At 36.6% G+C, this 16,527-nt stretch overlaps 1 protein-coding gene across 37 annotated transcripts in view; it reads right to left on the reverse strand.

Annotated features, from left to right (window-relative positions):
- The window catches only part of PUM2 (pumilio RNA binding family member 2), a 121,929-nt gene that overhangs the window by 4,718 nt on the left and 100,684 nt on the right, over positions 1–16,527 (reverse strand). For 19 of the 37 annotated variants that reach the window (XM_060411877.1, XM_060411869.1, XM_042245833.2 and 16 more), the window contains 6 exons: positions 8,329–8,596; positions 7,368–7,497; positions 5,345–5,479; positions 1,577–1,714; positions 815–940; positions 454–575 (listed from right to left, as the gene is read on the reverse strand). In XM_060411877.1, coding sequence (XP_060267860.1) covers positions 454–575; positions 815–940; positions 1,577–1,714; positions 5,345–5,479; positions 7,368–7,497; positions 8,329–8,596 — 919 coding nt within the window. The remainder of the gene's footprint in view (positions 1–453; positions 576–814; positions 941–1,576; positions 1,715–5,344; positions 5,480–7,367; positions 7,498–8,328; positions 8,597–16,527) is intronic. The other 18 variants (XM_060411879.1, XM_060411873.1, XM_060411862.1 and 15 more) reach the window with 1 other exon arrangement.

Consider the following 16,527-nt stretch of genomic DNA (forward strand, 5'->3'; position numbering starts at 1 on the left):
AAGACCCTGAATTTCCAATGCAGGGGGCATGAGCTTGATCCCTAGTTGGGGAACTAAGAACCCACAGGCCATGTGGTATGGCCAAACAAAAACAAACCAAAGACCCATAATTCAAGGAGGGGGGATTGGGGGTGGGGGTGAAACTAGGTCATTAATAAGGTCTGAGGCTTTCATGAGCATGAACTAAATAAATTAAATGTGCAATTATCCACACATCTTGGGAAGAAATAGTTTTCCAAACACAGATTTCAAAAATGGAATATATGTGGGCAAACCAATTTGTCACGTAGATTCTTTAACAAAAAGCAACACTCTAGATGTACCTTTTGCCTCTACTAAAAACAATTAGAGAGAGATTATATTCCAATGTTATAGTCTATATGCATTTCTGTGCTTAAAAAGCCAGAGTGTTAAAGGACCTTTTTCCCTTGGAAAGAGAAAATAATGCAATACCTGGCAAATTTGTGTTGACTCAAGGCTAAGACCTTTCCTCGGATTTCAGAAACAATTTTGCTCTTGTCTTCAGGTCGACCATGCTCCAGTACATGCTGAATAACGTAATTGCCATACTGATCCTGAGTGCAGACATTTAAAAATTGATTTCCTTAAAGTCATTCAGGAATAACAGTAATTCTTAAAAAAGATATGCATTATTTTTCTAAAAATCCAATAGTACAATCAAGAGAATACAAAAAGCTTTTGTTTCACTGTGTGTTAACTCTATAGTGTGTTAACAATAAATTATATTTCCTTTAAAAAAATCAGAACCATTTGCAAAAGTATATAAACATTTCAAATTGTAGGGATTTTATACCTGTACCAACTGCTCCGTATGTTGGTGGAGTTCTTCTAAGATAGGTAAGGTCTGCTCTGCAGTGCAATGCTCCAGGATGCGCTGGATTACTCTGCAGCCATAAGGATGAGTTGAAAGTACAAATACCTTAAAACAATTAGAAGAAATAAACTTCCAATCTGTGGCATTTTTGGAATGACTGGTTTCTACACGTTTTTGATAACATGTTGAGTTAATTTAACATACAAGAACAGGGAATTTACATTTAATACGTCAACTGCCACGTTGGCAAAGACTGGGAAACAGGGTACTCAGTTTAGGAGCTAACAGATATTTTGATCAAAAGGAATCTAACTAGAAGAAGGAAGACATGTAATAATGACAAAGAATGAATTGTGGGGTAGTGGTAATGCACACTGTAATCAGACACTATTAGTTATTATGTATTAGTTACTAATTTATATTTATTTTTCTTTTATTATACAATCTTAAGTCTTCTTCTCTCCTTCCCCCTCTCCCAGGAAATTTGGAAAACACTGTCGGGCTTATAATGCTAACAGCAGTTATCTTTATTTCTTAGAATAATATAATTAAACTCATCTATATTTTCCAGCTGCAAAAATGAAGCTATCTATTGACTCACTTTTACTCTCTATGAAAGAGGCAGAAATGAACACACATTCGGTATTTATCTCCTTGTATGAAAGTACTAGGTATTATCCTGTGATTTATAAAAAACAATGTGTTAACAAATTCTAAGTAGAAGACAAAAGTCAATCTTACTTGTCCTTTGAAAGCATCAATGATGAACTGTAGTGACTGTGGCTGAACACATTCAATACACTTTTGTACAACATGGTTTCCATTTTGATCTTTCACACATTTGAGTACATGACCATCAAGCTCCTTTACCATTTCACTCTGCAAGAGAAGACATTTAAATTACTTTACCAAACAACATAAAAGGAGTAAAAGCACTGAGTTGGGAACAAAAGTATATTCAAAAATTTGTTTCCAATTTTTTATATATCAAAGTTTAAAATTCCCAAAAGTGTTAATAAGCAGAAGCCACTGAAGGCGAGAATTACTAAACTATTTTGGATTATAATGTAAATGATATTTGCTAAAATATAACCTAGTGATACTCAATTTGCTATATTCAAACTGTCTTCACTGTATCTATCTTCCACTCATCTTTCTCAGCTGACAACTAATATAATGTCAGAATCCTATACTTTTCTCTACTAAGCATACCCCTTCCCCCAAATCATCATCATCATCATTTTTTTGGCCGTGCTGTGCAGCATTCAGGATCTTAGTCCCTCAACCAGGGACAAACCTGTGCCCCCTGCAGTGGAAGCGTGGCGTCCTAACCACTGAACTGCCAGGGAATTCCCCCAAGTAGTTATTATTGATGGGTATTTGAGATTATCAAGCACACAGAAAAGGGTAAAGAGCTGAGTGAGCCCTGAAGAGCCGTGTAGTTTTCATGTAATATATCAATTATGAAAAATTATTATTGAGCACTTTTATTCTTTTTAATAACCTTATAATAATAAAGAACTTGATTCAGGGAATTCCCTGGTGGTCCAGTTTTTAGGACTCTTCTGCTGCTGGGGGCCCAGACTCTCCCTAGTGGGGAACTAAGACCCTTCAAGCTACACAATTCTGGGTGGTGGGGGAGAGGGGTGGGGGGGCAGCGGTGGTGCATGCACGCGAAATGGGTGGGCACAGGACCAGCCACAACTTGATTCAATATTTTCCTTTAACATTTTAGACCTTCTTCAGGGACAGAGTCTCAGGAGATTTTAGATCTTTGCTCATTTAACGGGCAAAGATGACATTTTTCAATTTATATTTGATTAATAAGCTCAGATGGTAAAGCATCTGCCTGCAATGCGGGAGGCCCGGGTTTGATCCCTGGGTTAGGAAGATCCCCTGGAGAAGGAAATGGCAATCTACTCCAGTACTCTTGCCTGGAAAATTCCATGGATGGAGAAGCCTGGTGGGCTACAGTTCATGGGGTTGCAAAGAGTTGGACACGACTGAGCGACTTCACTTGCACTTTTCAATAATAAGGTTAAACTTACTTACAGTGCATTTTCTTTTAACCGTTTTTCCCATAAAATTCTAAGACTTCACTAACACACATCTTAATCCTTAGGTAAAAAATGTAAGTACACAATAATCTGTGTACCTAATCAGTGTAATAGGAAATAGGATTGTGAAGAAATGGAGTACAACTAGTGTAAAAGTATTCATTTTTTTTTTCTTTTGACATGCTGCATGGCAAGTGAGTTTTCAGCTACCCAGCACTGAACTGTTCCCTGCAGTGGAAGCACAGAGTCCTAAACACTGAACCACCAGGGAATTTCCCAGTATTTATATTTAAAATTTCTCTCACCCAAAAAAGTCTCAGTTGTATTCTGACAGGAATCCTTGAACTCAAGGTATTACACTAATGTTTAGTTATAAGAGGACTAAATTAGAAAAGCAAATGTACTAAAGAATCCAAACAGGAGGGAATTCTCTGGCAGTCCAGGGGTTAGGACTCTGCACTCTCACTGCCGGGGGCTTTGGTTTAATCCCTTGCTGCTGCTGCTAAGTCACTTCAGTCATGTCTGACTGTGCGACCTCATACACGGCAGCCCACCAGGTTGCCCCGTCCCTGGGATTCTCCAGACAAGAACACTGGAGTGGGCTGCCATTTCCTTCTCCAATGCATGAAAGTGAAAAGTGAAAGTGAAGTCACTCAGTCGTGCCTGACTCTTAGCAACCCCATGGACTGCAGCCTACTAGGCTCCTCCATCCATGGGATTTTCCAGGCAAGAGTACTGGAGTGGATCCCTTGCTGGGGACTTACAATCCTGCAAACCATGCAGAGTGGACCCAAAAAAAAAATCCAAACATGAACTGGTTCATCTAAAGTTTACTCCCAATGCTTTATATTTTCAAATTAAAGAGACAGAAAATATAATTTTTTAAAGAAAAAATTCAAAAATTTTATTCAAGGCAAACTTGAAGATTATAACCTGGGAAGAGCATCTCAGAAAGCTCTCAAACTGTTTCCAAAATATTTTTATCAGTCTGAGAGTTAAGAGCAGAGAAGCTCTAAGTATCTATACAAACTACTGATCTTTCTCCATTATGACACAATTTCAATGACTTCTAAAGCTTGGGATTTCCTCAAGAGGAATAATGTTTTCTCACAGATGTTCACTGCTGTGATTACATACATATATACATATATGTTATTGTTTTTAATTCTGGAATTTATTGTATGTGTGTAGTTTGAGAGTCAAAGTCAATCTCTTTCTAAACTTACTAATTACCAATACCTTTTAAGAACTAATTGTTTTCTTCACTCACTGTATTTCACTATAATACATAAACCAGTTACATACAAAACAGTATCTATGGGAGGTTATGAATTTTATTATTAAAGTCTGTTTTAATGCATAAACCATATTAATTAATTAGTGATACTTCACAATGTAAAAAATCTAGTGGATTAGCAGTTCTCCTCATCCCCTTCTCTCCTTAATATCCTTGTCTATTTAAAATAATTAAAACATTTATTTTGGGGACTTCCCTGGTAGTCCAGTGGTTAAGACTGCCTTCCAATGCAGGGAGTGAGTTCGATCCCTCATTGGGGAGCTAAGATCACACATGACTCATGGCCAAAAAAATCCAAAACATAAAACAGAAACAATATTGCAACAAATTCAAGAAAGACTTTAAAAATACTTCACATCAAAAATTTTTTTAACTTATTTTGATCATTTACAAAAAAATTTGTATGAGTACACATAATTGGAATTGCACTAATCCTTTTTAAACTTAAAATACTTAACTCTTTAAACTTAAAATACTTAGATCTTTCCATCCTAGAATATGGTATATTTCCTATTTAATTAATGTATATGTGTTCTCCTTCTCTTTAAGAACTGTAAATCTTGTTAAAAGGATGCTTAGGCTACTTTTCCTGTTGAGTGAAACATTTAAAAGTTTGTATATACTTTTTTTTTCTTTTGGCAGTGGTGCGTGGCTTCTGGGACCTTGATTCCTCAACCAGGGACTGAATCTGCACCCTTCGCAGGGAAAGCACAGAGTTCTAACCACTGTACCACCAGGCAATTTTCTGCAAATACATTTTTTAACTGGCATATAGAAATGCAACTGGTTGTTAAAATATTTATTCTTATTAACAGAAATATAAATGTAACCCAAATAAACACTGGAAATAGTAAAATGTACCCCTTATACTATAGAAAATCAAATGAATAAATGGTAGCAGAAACATCTACTACCTAGTACTTGACACACAGTAGGTACTCAAATATTTTCATTTAGAAAAGATGCTGAAGAACTAAATCGAAGACAGGTCAAAGATCTGTTGTATAACTTTTAATTAAGAATGTATTGTTTAAGATAGATTTTTAAAAATACGTTAGTCACTGTGTGGAAATAGTTAACATTTCACTCCAAGATTACTGTAAGATAAAACCTAAAAATTGGATAAAATAATACAAAAATTTTGTCTTAACTTACAATTACCTGCTGGTCAGACGAAATAGACTCTAATGCTTTCTGAATAACACGGCAGCCATACATCTGCAATGCTAAGGGTAGAACATGACCACGGATACGAGTAGCTAGGGCTAATTTTTGATCCAAACTCCCGAACTGATAGAAAAAAAAAAAAAAGATTATTACTTTGTTAACTTGAATAACTCACTGTTTTCAGTCTATTAAATATTACATTTGGCAAGTAGGTACAGAGAAAGCATTTAGGTATTAAACTCCTCATTTAGTACAAAGACCATACACTTAAAAAATAAATATATACCATAAAATGTAACATTTTAACCATAAAATACAACATTTTTACTTCAGTGGTATTGACTATATTCTCACCATGTGCAATAGTCATCACAATTTGATTCCAAATCTTTTCCATTACCTCAAACACAAACACTATACTCATTAAACAATAACCCCACTCTTTCCCCGACCGGTCGACTAGTAGACTAGTAAGCCCTAGTCGACTTTGTGTCTCTATGAATTTGTCTATTCTAGGTATTTCACATAAATGGAACCTTATAATGTCTGTCCTTCTGTACCTGGCTTATTTCACTTAGTTTCATCCACGAGTAAGCATGTATGAAATGCTTCATTCCTTCTTATGGTTGAACAATATTCTACTGTGTGTATATACCACATTTTGTTTATACATTCATCTGTCAGGCATTTTTGACTGTTTCCATGTTTAGGCTACCGTAAATAATGCTGAAATGAATACTAGTTCACTTAAGTGCTTGTTTTCAATACTTTTGGGTATATATCTAGAATGGAATTGCTGGGCTATATCATAATTTTATGTTTAGTTTTTTAAGGAACTGCCAAACTGTCTTGCAGAGTGGCTGCACCATTTTACATTCCCATCAACAATGTATGAGAGTTCTAATTTCTCTTCATCTTCACCAACATTTATTGTTCTCTATATTTTAAAATACAGCCATCCTAGTAGACATAAAAAGGAGCTAACTATGGTTTTTGATTTGCATCTCCCTAATGACTAACTAAAAAGCCTCTTGATGAAAGTGAAAGTGGAGAGTGAAAAGTTGGCCTAAAGCTCAACATTCAGAAAACGAAGATCATGACATCCGGTCCCATACTTCATGGGAAACAGATGGGGAAACAGTGGAAACAGTGTCAGACTTTATTTTTCGGGGCTCCAAAATCACTGCAGATGGTGACTGCAGCCATGAAATTAAAAGACGCTTACTCCTTGGAAGAAAAGTTATGACCAACCTAGATAGTATATTCAAAAGCAGAGACATTACTTTGCCGACTAAGGTCCGTCTAGTCAAGGCTATGGTTTTTCCTGTGGTCATGTATGGATGTGAGAGTTGGACTGTGAAGAAGGCTGAGCGTCGAAGAATTGATGCTTTTGAACTGTGGTGTTGGAGAAGACTCTTGAGAGTCCCTTGGACTGCAAGGAGATCCAACCAGTCCATTCTGAAGGAGATCAACCCTGGGATTTCTTTGGAAGGAATGATGCTAGAGCTGAAACTCCAGTACTCTGGCCACCTCATGCGAAGAGTTGACTCATTGGAAAAGACTCTGATGCTGGGAGGGATTGGGGGCAGGAGGAGAAGGGGATGACAGAGGATGAGATGGCTGGATGGCATCACCGACTCGATGGACATGAGTCTGAGTGAACTCCGGGAGATGGTAATGGACAGGGAGGCCTGGCGTGCTGCAATTCATGGGGTTGCAAAGAGTTGGACACGACTGAGCGACTGAACTGAACTGAATGACTAAGGGTGTTGAGCTTTTTTTCATGTGCACATTTGAGTATCTTTCTTGGAGAAATGTGGGTTCAAGTCCTTTGTCCCTTTTTAAAACTGAGCTGTCTTTTTGTTGTTGAGTTTCATGCATTCTGGATATAGAATCTGTACATATTTTCTCCCAAGTATATATTTTTATATGAAAATAAACTTTATATGAAGAATAAACTTTCAGAGCTTTTCTAAGCATTCAGCATGAACAAACATGAATGCGTGCTTACCTCAAAAAATTTCTGTATGACATAGTTGCCAAAAACATCTGTCATTAATTGATAGGCTGCTTGTAGAATTTCATTAAAAACCATCTGTCGCTCAGCTGGAGTAGCTCTCTCTAGCTTTTGCTGTATGAATCTATGTGAGAAACATTTTAATGTCATGACAGTATATTAATAATAAACTCCTGCAAAATCCGTGTCTGATTTGAATATAACACACCCCAACATATATCCACATAAAGTCATTTCCAGAAACAGTATTAATACATCCTATACATTTAAAATAAAAAGAACAAAAGTTATGAAGCATATCTTTGTTAACACCTTAATTTAAAACTTTTAGACTGGCAAAAATCTGGATATATGGATGTTCAATGCATGGGTTAGTTCTGGTTGTACTGTAATCAATAAAAAGACTAAAATGATATTACTGGTTATTCATTATTAATAATTATATTATTACTGAGATATCTCAAATTTAGCAAATGTGTTAGAATTTGAATACTATTTTCGTTTCTGTGTATTATCTTGAGAACACTAAATTGCATGTACTTCAAATATTATAGTACACACAAATCCTGTTTAATGTAAAGGAACACAAAGCATTTAACTTTGTTTTAAACATTTTTTTAGACAAGTATACACATCAGGGACACAAGTCCATAAATGTAATTCAGAGCACTATTTTCAAAAGGAAGTTTAAAGAAGTTAAATGTATTTAGTCAATATAATAAAAATAATCCAACAAAAGAGCATTACTATTTTTTATTATAGAAAACTCAAGAACCATAAAAAATAAATCTGTATTTTTATAGTTTATCCTCATATGAAAGAAAAATCCATATTGGATATTTATTTTTTAAACAATTCCAATTTTTATACAGGTTAAATAATCCCGGTCAAGAAAAATCTTGGCTCTTTCAAAGCAAAAATGCAGTGGAAAGTACCATAAATCATGATCACCTACCTAGAACCATGCTGGTCTTGAGAAAACTCAACTATGTGTCCAATCAAGTCTCTAAGTTGAAGGTTTGGGAAGCGGTTGTTTCTGAAATCTTCTAATAATCTACTTCGGCCAGAAGGCATAATATCAGACCTATTATACCGAAGCCGAGAAGGAGGAAAGAGCTGGCTGCTGGAGCTAAATAGACTGGAAGTGCCTGAAGCACTTCGGTATTTTGCTTCTGCTCCAGGTGCTGCAGAGATATACCGACCACTACCATTTGTCAGTCCTCCTACAACAAAGCAACTATGGTCAGCAAATATTTTCTACAAAGTCACTCCTCAAGTAAGTCACTTAAACTAAAAAGGCAGTCAATAAAAAATATTCATCCTACTAATTCCTATATGGTATAACATAAAATTAAAGTTGAACAGGAACTCTCACACATTTACTTATGTGTGTGGCTATAATATATGGGGGGAAAAAGAAACTAGAAAACATGAAAAAAAAAAAAAAAAAAACCAACCCAACCCTGTATTTGATCTTGGAAGTTTAGTTTAAAAACATCTAACATCATACACAAAACCTGTATTTGTTTTTAGAAGCTTAATTTAAAACATAATTACAACAACTCATGTTATACATAGTAGTATCAATACCAGAATATTGAAACCACTAACAAAATTTTCAGTTATATTAACAAACAGGTTACAAATAGCTATAGCCACTTAGATTTCAAGTCACTAAAAATAAAGGCTGATTGAAATTTATCCACAATGTTAATGGAATACCAACAACTAAATCTACTTTTTTGGAATATATAAAAATTCATTAAGTCATATACACTTGTATGTAAAGAAAAATGATTTCTCAGTTAACCTAATTAAACTTCAAACTTAAAAAACCCACAACATAATAAAGCTAAATCACAAGCTAATTATTAAAAATTTTAAACACTCTCCATAAAACACTACTGTTTTACAGACGAAAAATAGGAGCAGTAAACATATTTATTATTTCTAGAGTTTTAACGTCGGTCATTTAAAACAAATGAATAAAAAAACCTCTTTATATCCCATTCCAAAGAATACTAAAGGGCAGTCGATAAAAACAAAAATTAGTAATAGAAGCAGGTAACTGTTCTTATGACAAATAAACACTTAAAAGTACTTGACAGTGTCCTTTTAAAAAAGAAAAATGTATAGAAAACTGGAAAATGCATACTTAGTAGTTCAGATGAACAAAATCCACTGTCAGCTTTATACTACTGCAATTTACTTCTATTTAGAGTACTGCTGTTATGTACAATCCAGGCCAGAGTACAGATGGTGCCAAGGACACACTGTCAGTGCAAAGTTATAGAGAGGCATTGAAGGCCAAAAAGATTTACAGGGATAAGGAGCAGTAAAAGAGTTATAATCCTGGAGAGTGAAGTGGGTTAGAAAATTGCTCTCTAACTTTCAGTTCCCACTATCCTAGCTTTATTTTTCTTCATTAAATTTCCCATCATCCAGGATATTATACACATTCATTATTTATTTGAATCCTTGGCCCTATTTTTAAATGCCACAGGGCTATATTCATCTACACGCTAGATACCTAGTGCCTAAAACAGCATCTGATGCACGGTGAGTACACACATATTTGTAAATATTTAATGTAGTATCAACTGCCTATGGTCTAGTTCTGCAATACCTTAGAAGTGTGTAATTTTATACACCAAAGTCATTAACATCAAATTCTCAGGTTCATTCCAGTTCTACCATAAATTTGTGCTCATATATAAAAACTCTAAAAAGAATTCAGTGTTGTAAATACTGTCACGATCTTTTCACTACTATTAATCCTTCTAGTTTCCTATTTTAATCTGTTTATAGTACTATCAGTTGTTCACAGCAATAACTGATCATTAGCCCATTTGAGTCTCTAACAATTCTTTAACCTTTTCATAGGGAAACGGTACTCTGCTTATCATTCCAATTTGTTTTTATAAACAATGATTATGTCTTCCCATTCAAAGACTACAGTGATGATGTCATTTTATACTAAAATCCTACAGCATCCTGCTACAGTACCTGCTCTACATTCTTCAGCTTACTTTTCAAACCTGTATTCCAGACCTATTTTTCACATAAATTTCCTAACAGTACCCTAATGTTCAATTCTCTCCTTCTTACTCATTACTATGCCTGTACCACTGCTTATCATTATCTGAAACATAAGGCCTAATCCTACCTCTTTATTTTTAATGAACTAAAGATTTCAATAGCAAATTCAAAATACATACTTATCCCAGAAAATGATAATTTTATTTAGTACCTTCTAAGCAGTCCTATCAATATACAACACAAATTTCTCCCGTGTCTATTTATTTCTTGATTATAATCTATCAGCTCCTAATACATCAAACTCCTGATGTACTCTTTGACAACATAAAATGTCTAACAATGCCAAACTGCTCTGAGATTTAAAAATCTTGGAATTTCAGTTCTAGAAGACTAATTATAATTAGCATTTTCACACATAAAGTTGAAAAATTAATTGCACAAAGGGTCAAGATGCCTTTGATTCCTTACAAAGTAATTAAATATAAGCATTTAAACTCAATTTAAAATATATGTTAAACATTTAAAATGTGGTTGCTTTTAGGGAATTCCCTGCTGATCCAGTGGTTAGGATTCCACACTTTTCACTGCCAAGGGTCAGGGTTCAATCCCTGATCAGGGAACTAAGATCCCATAAACCATGCAATCAAAAAAAAATAAAAGTAAAAAAAAGATGGGGCAGGGGCGAGTTAAACACTGAAAGCATATCATCAAAAACAATATGAAATTTAGGGACAGTTTACAATATTCACCTATACCTTTAAAAAATGTTGAGGTCATAAAAGGCTGAGAAACAGTTCAAGATTAAATTTTCAGGACACACACACATACACTGACATGTTTATGAGTAAGGGATATTGTGTCTGCAACTTCCTTTTCAAAATATCAGGAAAAAAAATGGGTGTGAAGGGACACCTAATACAGAGGGGGATAGAGCAGAGGGAAAGAACAATAAAGCAAATTCACTTAATATTTGGAAAACTTGGGATAAACTAGATTTTTTAAAAACTGTTAATGACTTTAAGTCTGACATCATTTCAAAATTATTAAAAGCAAACAAACTGGTCATTTATATTCACACCATTGCTGCTGCTCCTGTTTTTACTAAGTCATGTCCAGTTCTTTTGCACCATGATGGACTGTAGCCTGCCAGGCTCCTCTGTCCATGGGATTTCCCAGACAAGCACACTGGAATGGGTTGCCATTTCCTTCTCCAGGGGATCTTCCCGACCTAGGGACTGAACTCAAAAGTCTCCTGCTGGGTAGGTGGATTCTTTACCACTGAATCATTTGGGAAAGCCCACCATACTATTGCTACTGGTCATCTAAAAGCAGATGTGTTCTCCACCAAATGTGTTAAAGGGATAACACTCCCTTCAATTTATCACTGACCTCACCCCTAACATTTATGAATCCTTAATCACTAGCTTAATAAGACATACAGGGCATGGAGAGCTGTGCTATTAATTTCACAGATAAAGTCACTATGGTCCAAAAGTGATGTGACATGCAGCTAGTCAGCCAAGACGCTTAGGCCAGAGGTTATCACACAGCTGTATGCTGCCCTTTATATGCTATTTACACAGGTATCTATCAAGCTCATTCATGACAACTGAATGAAGACAAACACCTAATAAATATACTAGCAGAAGTAATATGATAAGTTTTCATTAATTTCCTTGAGAAGTCCACTGTTTTAAAATCCTTCCCTATTAAATATCAGACATTAAAAAGATCTTAAGATATTGAGAAAAATACAGGGGAGAGAAATACACAACTGAAACTATAACAAAATACATCTCATTTTCTACCTCCCTAGGATCTGAAAAGGCAGCTCCTGAACCTAATATTTTTTTCCGTTTTTTAAAAAACATAGATTCTCAAATCTTTCCCAGTAGATAGTTTTTATTTCAAAAAAGAAAAAAGGTCTACTTGATTACTCTGATAGAAGTTTGGAGGCTAATGGATTAGAATCAAGATAAATTAAGGTTTCATCTTGGATTCAGGCTGTCAACTATTAATTTTGGAAAAAAAAGAAAAAGAAAAAGCTAATCCAACTACAAGATTCGGGGCCCTGAAAAGGGTACAGCTACATATAGGCTTACTAGGCAGGGTCTGTTTCAGAAGGTAAGGCTCTGGAAAGCTCAAGAAGGATAAGATGATAATGAAAGATAACTAGTTAGTTGGAATAGGTAAACAATAAAGAATGCATAGCTGGAAAAACTCTACAATGAGGATGTCTATTTCACTTTAAGGTATTACTTTTAATTACTTCTAACCCACAGCTTATCCACTTAATACTTTACTAGACTTCAGCAGGAAAAAGATTTCAGAGTAGAGCTTCTCAATATGCACATAAATCACTTCAGAATACTGGCTACACATTTCTAATAATACACATCAGTTAGACATTTATCCTGTGTTCTGGCATACTGTCTTAAACAGGTTTTCTATGTTCAATATAATCAGCTTTTTCGCCTACTTTAGAAAGCCCATTTAATGATTTCATATTCAGAGTTGATATTACACACTAGATCGTAAGGATCCAAGACATGGAGTATTATTTTGTTGAGAAACAAAAAGGCAGCTATTTGTGAGCCCCATTCAACCTGGATTTGCACATTAATATAGACTTATTATTGTCCTGTACACAGTAACTCTTTTAGAGAAGTAGTAAACTCTTGTTGAGCATTCTTAACTGGACACTGAGAAAGTAGACTGTACATAAAATGCTATATCATATTGAACTCTATTTGCCACAGCTTGTCCTCTTTTGTTTTAAGCAACTTCAGTTCAGTTCAGTCCAGTTGCACAGTCGTGTCCGACTCTTTGCAACCCCATGAATTGCAGCACGCCAGACCTCCCTGTCCATCACCAACTCTGAGAGTTCACCCAAACTCACGTCCATCGAGTTGGTGATGCCATCCAGCCATCTCATCCTCTGTCATCCCCTTCTTTTCCTGCCCCCAATCCCTCCCAGCATCAGTCTTTTCCAATGAGTCAACTCTTCGCATCAGGTGGCCAGAGTACTGGAGTTTCAGCTTTAGCATCATTTCTTCCAAAGAACACCCAGGACTGATCTCCTTTAGAATGGACTAGTTGGATCTCCTTGCAGTCCAAGGGACTTTCAAGAGTCTTCTCCAACACCATAGTTCAAAAGCATCAATTCTTCGGTGCTCAGCTTTCTTTATAGTCCAACTCTCACATCCATACATGACCACAGGAAAAACCATGGCCTTGACTAGACAGACCTTTGTTGGCAAAGTAATGCCTCTGCTTTTGAATATGCTGTCTAGATTGGTCACAACTTTCCTTTCAAGGAGTAAGTGTCTTTTAATTTCATGGCTGCAGTCACCATCTGCAGTGATTTTGGAGCAAACAAAAAACAAAAAACCCTAAAAGTCTGACACTGTTTCCCCTTCTATTTCTCATGAAGTGATGAGACCAGATGCCATGATCTTCGTTTTCTGAATGTTGAGCTTTAAGCCGACTTTTTCACTCTCCTCTTTCACTTTCATCAAGAGGCTTTTTAGTTCCTTTTCATTTTCTGTCATAAGGGTGGTATCATCTGCATATCTGAGGTTATTGATATTTCTCCCGGCAATCTTGATTCCAGCTTGTGCTTCTTCCAGACCAGCATTTCTCATGATGTACTCTGCATATAAGTTAAATAAGCAGGGTGACAATATACAGCCTTGACGTACTCCTTTTCCTATTTGGAACCAGTCTGTTGATCCATGTCCAGTTCTAACTGTTGCTTCCTGACCTGCATATAGGTTTCTCAATAGGCAGATCAGGTGCTCTGGTATTCCCATCTGTTTCAGATTTTTCCACAGTTTATTGTCATCCACACAGTCAAAGGCTTTGGCTTAGTCAATAAAGCAGAAATAGATGGTTTTCTGGAACTCTCTTGCTTTTTCCATGATCCAGCACATGTTGGCAATTTGATCTCTGGTTCTTCTGCCTTTTCTAAAACCAGCTTGAACATCTGGAAGTTCATGGTTCACATATTGCTGAAGCCTGGCTTGGAGAATTTTGAGTATTACTTTACTAGTGTGTGAGATGAGTGCAATTGTGCGGTAGTTTGAACATTCTTTGGCATTGCCTTTCTTTGGGAATGGAATGAAAACTGGCCTTTTCTAGTCCTGTGGCCACTGCTGAGTTTTCCAAATTTGCTGGCATATTGAGTGCAGCACTTCCACAGCATCATCTTTAAGGATCTGAAACAGCTCCACTGGAATTCCATCACCTCCACTAGCTTTGTTCATAGTGATGTTTTCCAAGGCCCACTTGACTTCACACTCCAGGATGTCTGGCTCTAGGTGAGTGATCACACCATAGAGATTATCTGGGTCATGAAGATCTTTTTTGTACAGTTCTTCTGTATATTCTTGCCACCTCTTCTTAGTATCTTCTGCTTCTGTTAGGTCCATACCATTTCTGTCCTTTATCAAGCCCATCTTTGCATGAAATGTCCCCTTGGTATTTCTGATTTTCTTGAAAAGATCTCTAGTCTTTCCCATTCTGTTGTTTTCCTCTATTTCTTTGTATTGATCACTGAGGAAGGCTTTCTTATCTCTCCTTGCTATTCTTTGGAACTCTGCATTCAGATGCTTGTATCTTTCCTTTTCTCCTTTGCTTTTCGCTTCTTTTCTTTTCACAGCTATTTGTAAAGCCTCCTCAGGCAACCATTTTGCTTTTTTGCATTTCTTTTCCATGGGGATGGTCTTGATCCCTGTCTCCTCTACAATGTCACGAACTTCCGTCCATAGTTCATCAGGCACTCTATCTATCAGATCTAGTCCCTTAAATCTATTTCTCACTTCCACTGTATAATCATTAGGAATTTGATTTAGGTCATACCTGAATGGTCTAGTGGTTTTCCCTACTTTCTTCAATTTAAGTCTGAATTTGGCAATATGGAGTTCATGATCTGAGCCACAGTCAGCTCCTGGTCTTGTTTTTGCTGACTATATGGAGCTTCTCCATCTTTGGCTGCAAAGAATATAATCAATCTGATTTTGGTGTTGACCATCTGGTGATGTCCATGTGTAGTCTTCTCTTGTGTTGTTGGAAGAGGGTGTTTGCTATGACCAGTGTGGTCTCTTGGCAAAACTATATTAGCCTTTGCCCTGCTTCATTCCGTATTCCAAGGCCAAATTTGCCTGTTACCCCAGGTGTTTCTTGACTTCCTACTTTTGCATTCCAGTCCCCTATATTGAAAAGGACATCTTTTTTGGGTGTTAGTTCAAGAATGTCTTGTAGGTCTTCACAGAACCGTTCAACTTCAGCTTCTTCAGCGTTACTGGTTGGGGCACAGCCTTGGATCACTGTGATACTGAATGGTTTGCCTTGGTCTGTCGTTTTTGAGCTTGCATTCAAGTACTGCATTTCAGACTCTTCTGTTGACCATGATGGCTACTCCATTTCTTCTAAGGGATTCCTGCCCACAGTAGTAGATATATAATCTGAGTTAAATTCACCCATTGCAGTCCACTTTAGTTTGCTGATTCCTAGAATGTTAACATTCACTCTTGCCATCTCCTGTTTGACCACTTCCAATTTGCCTTGATCCAGGTTCCTATGCAATATTGCTCTTTACAGCATCGGACCTTACTTCTATCACCAGTGCCATGCACCACTGGGTACTGATTTTGCTTTGGCTCCATCCCTTCATTCTTTCTGGAGTTATTTCTCCACTGATCTCCTGTAGCATATTGGGCACCTACTGATCTGGGGAGTTCCCCCTTCAGTATCCTATCATTTTGCCTTTTCATACTGTTCATGGGGTTCTCAAGGCAAGAATACTGAAGTGGTTTGCCATTCCCTTCTCCAGTGGACCACATTCTGTTAGACCTCTCCACCATGACCTATTCGTCTTGGGTGGCCCCACACAGCATGGCTTAGTTTCACTGAGTTAGATAGACAAGGCTGTGGTCCGTATGATTAGATCGACTAGTTTCCTGTGATTATGGTTTCAGTCTGTCTGCCCTCTGATGCCTCTAACAGCTACCGTCTTGCTGGAGTTTCTCTTACCTTCATGTGGGGTATCTCTTCACGGCTGCTCTAGCAAAGAGCGCAGCCATTTTAAGCAACTTAGCTGCAGTAGTTTGCAGCC

Source organism: Ovis aries, chromosome 3 (assembly GCF_016772045.2).
Source record: "Ovis aries strain OAR_USU_Benz2616 breed Rambouillet chromosome 3, ARS-UI_Ramb_v3.0, whole genome shotgun sequence".
In the NCBI taxonomy this organism is placed as follows: Eukaryota; Metazoa; Chordata; class Mammalia; order Artiodactyla; family Bovidae; genus Ovis; species Ovis aries.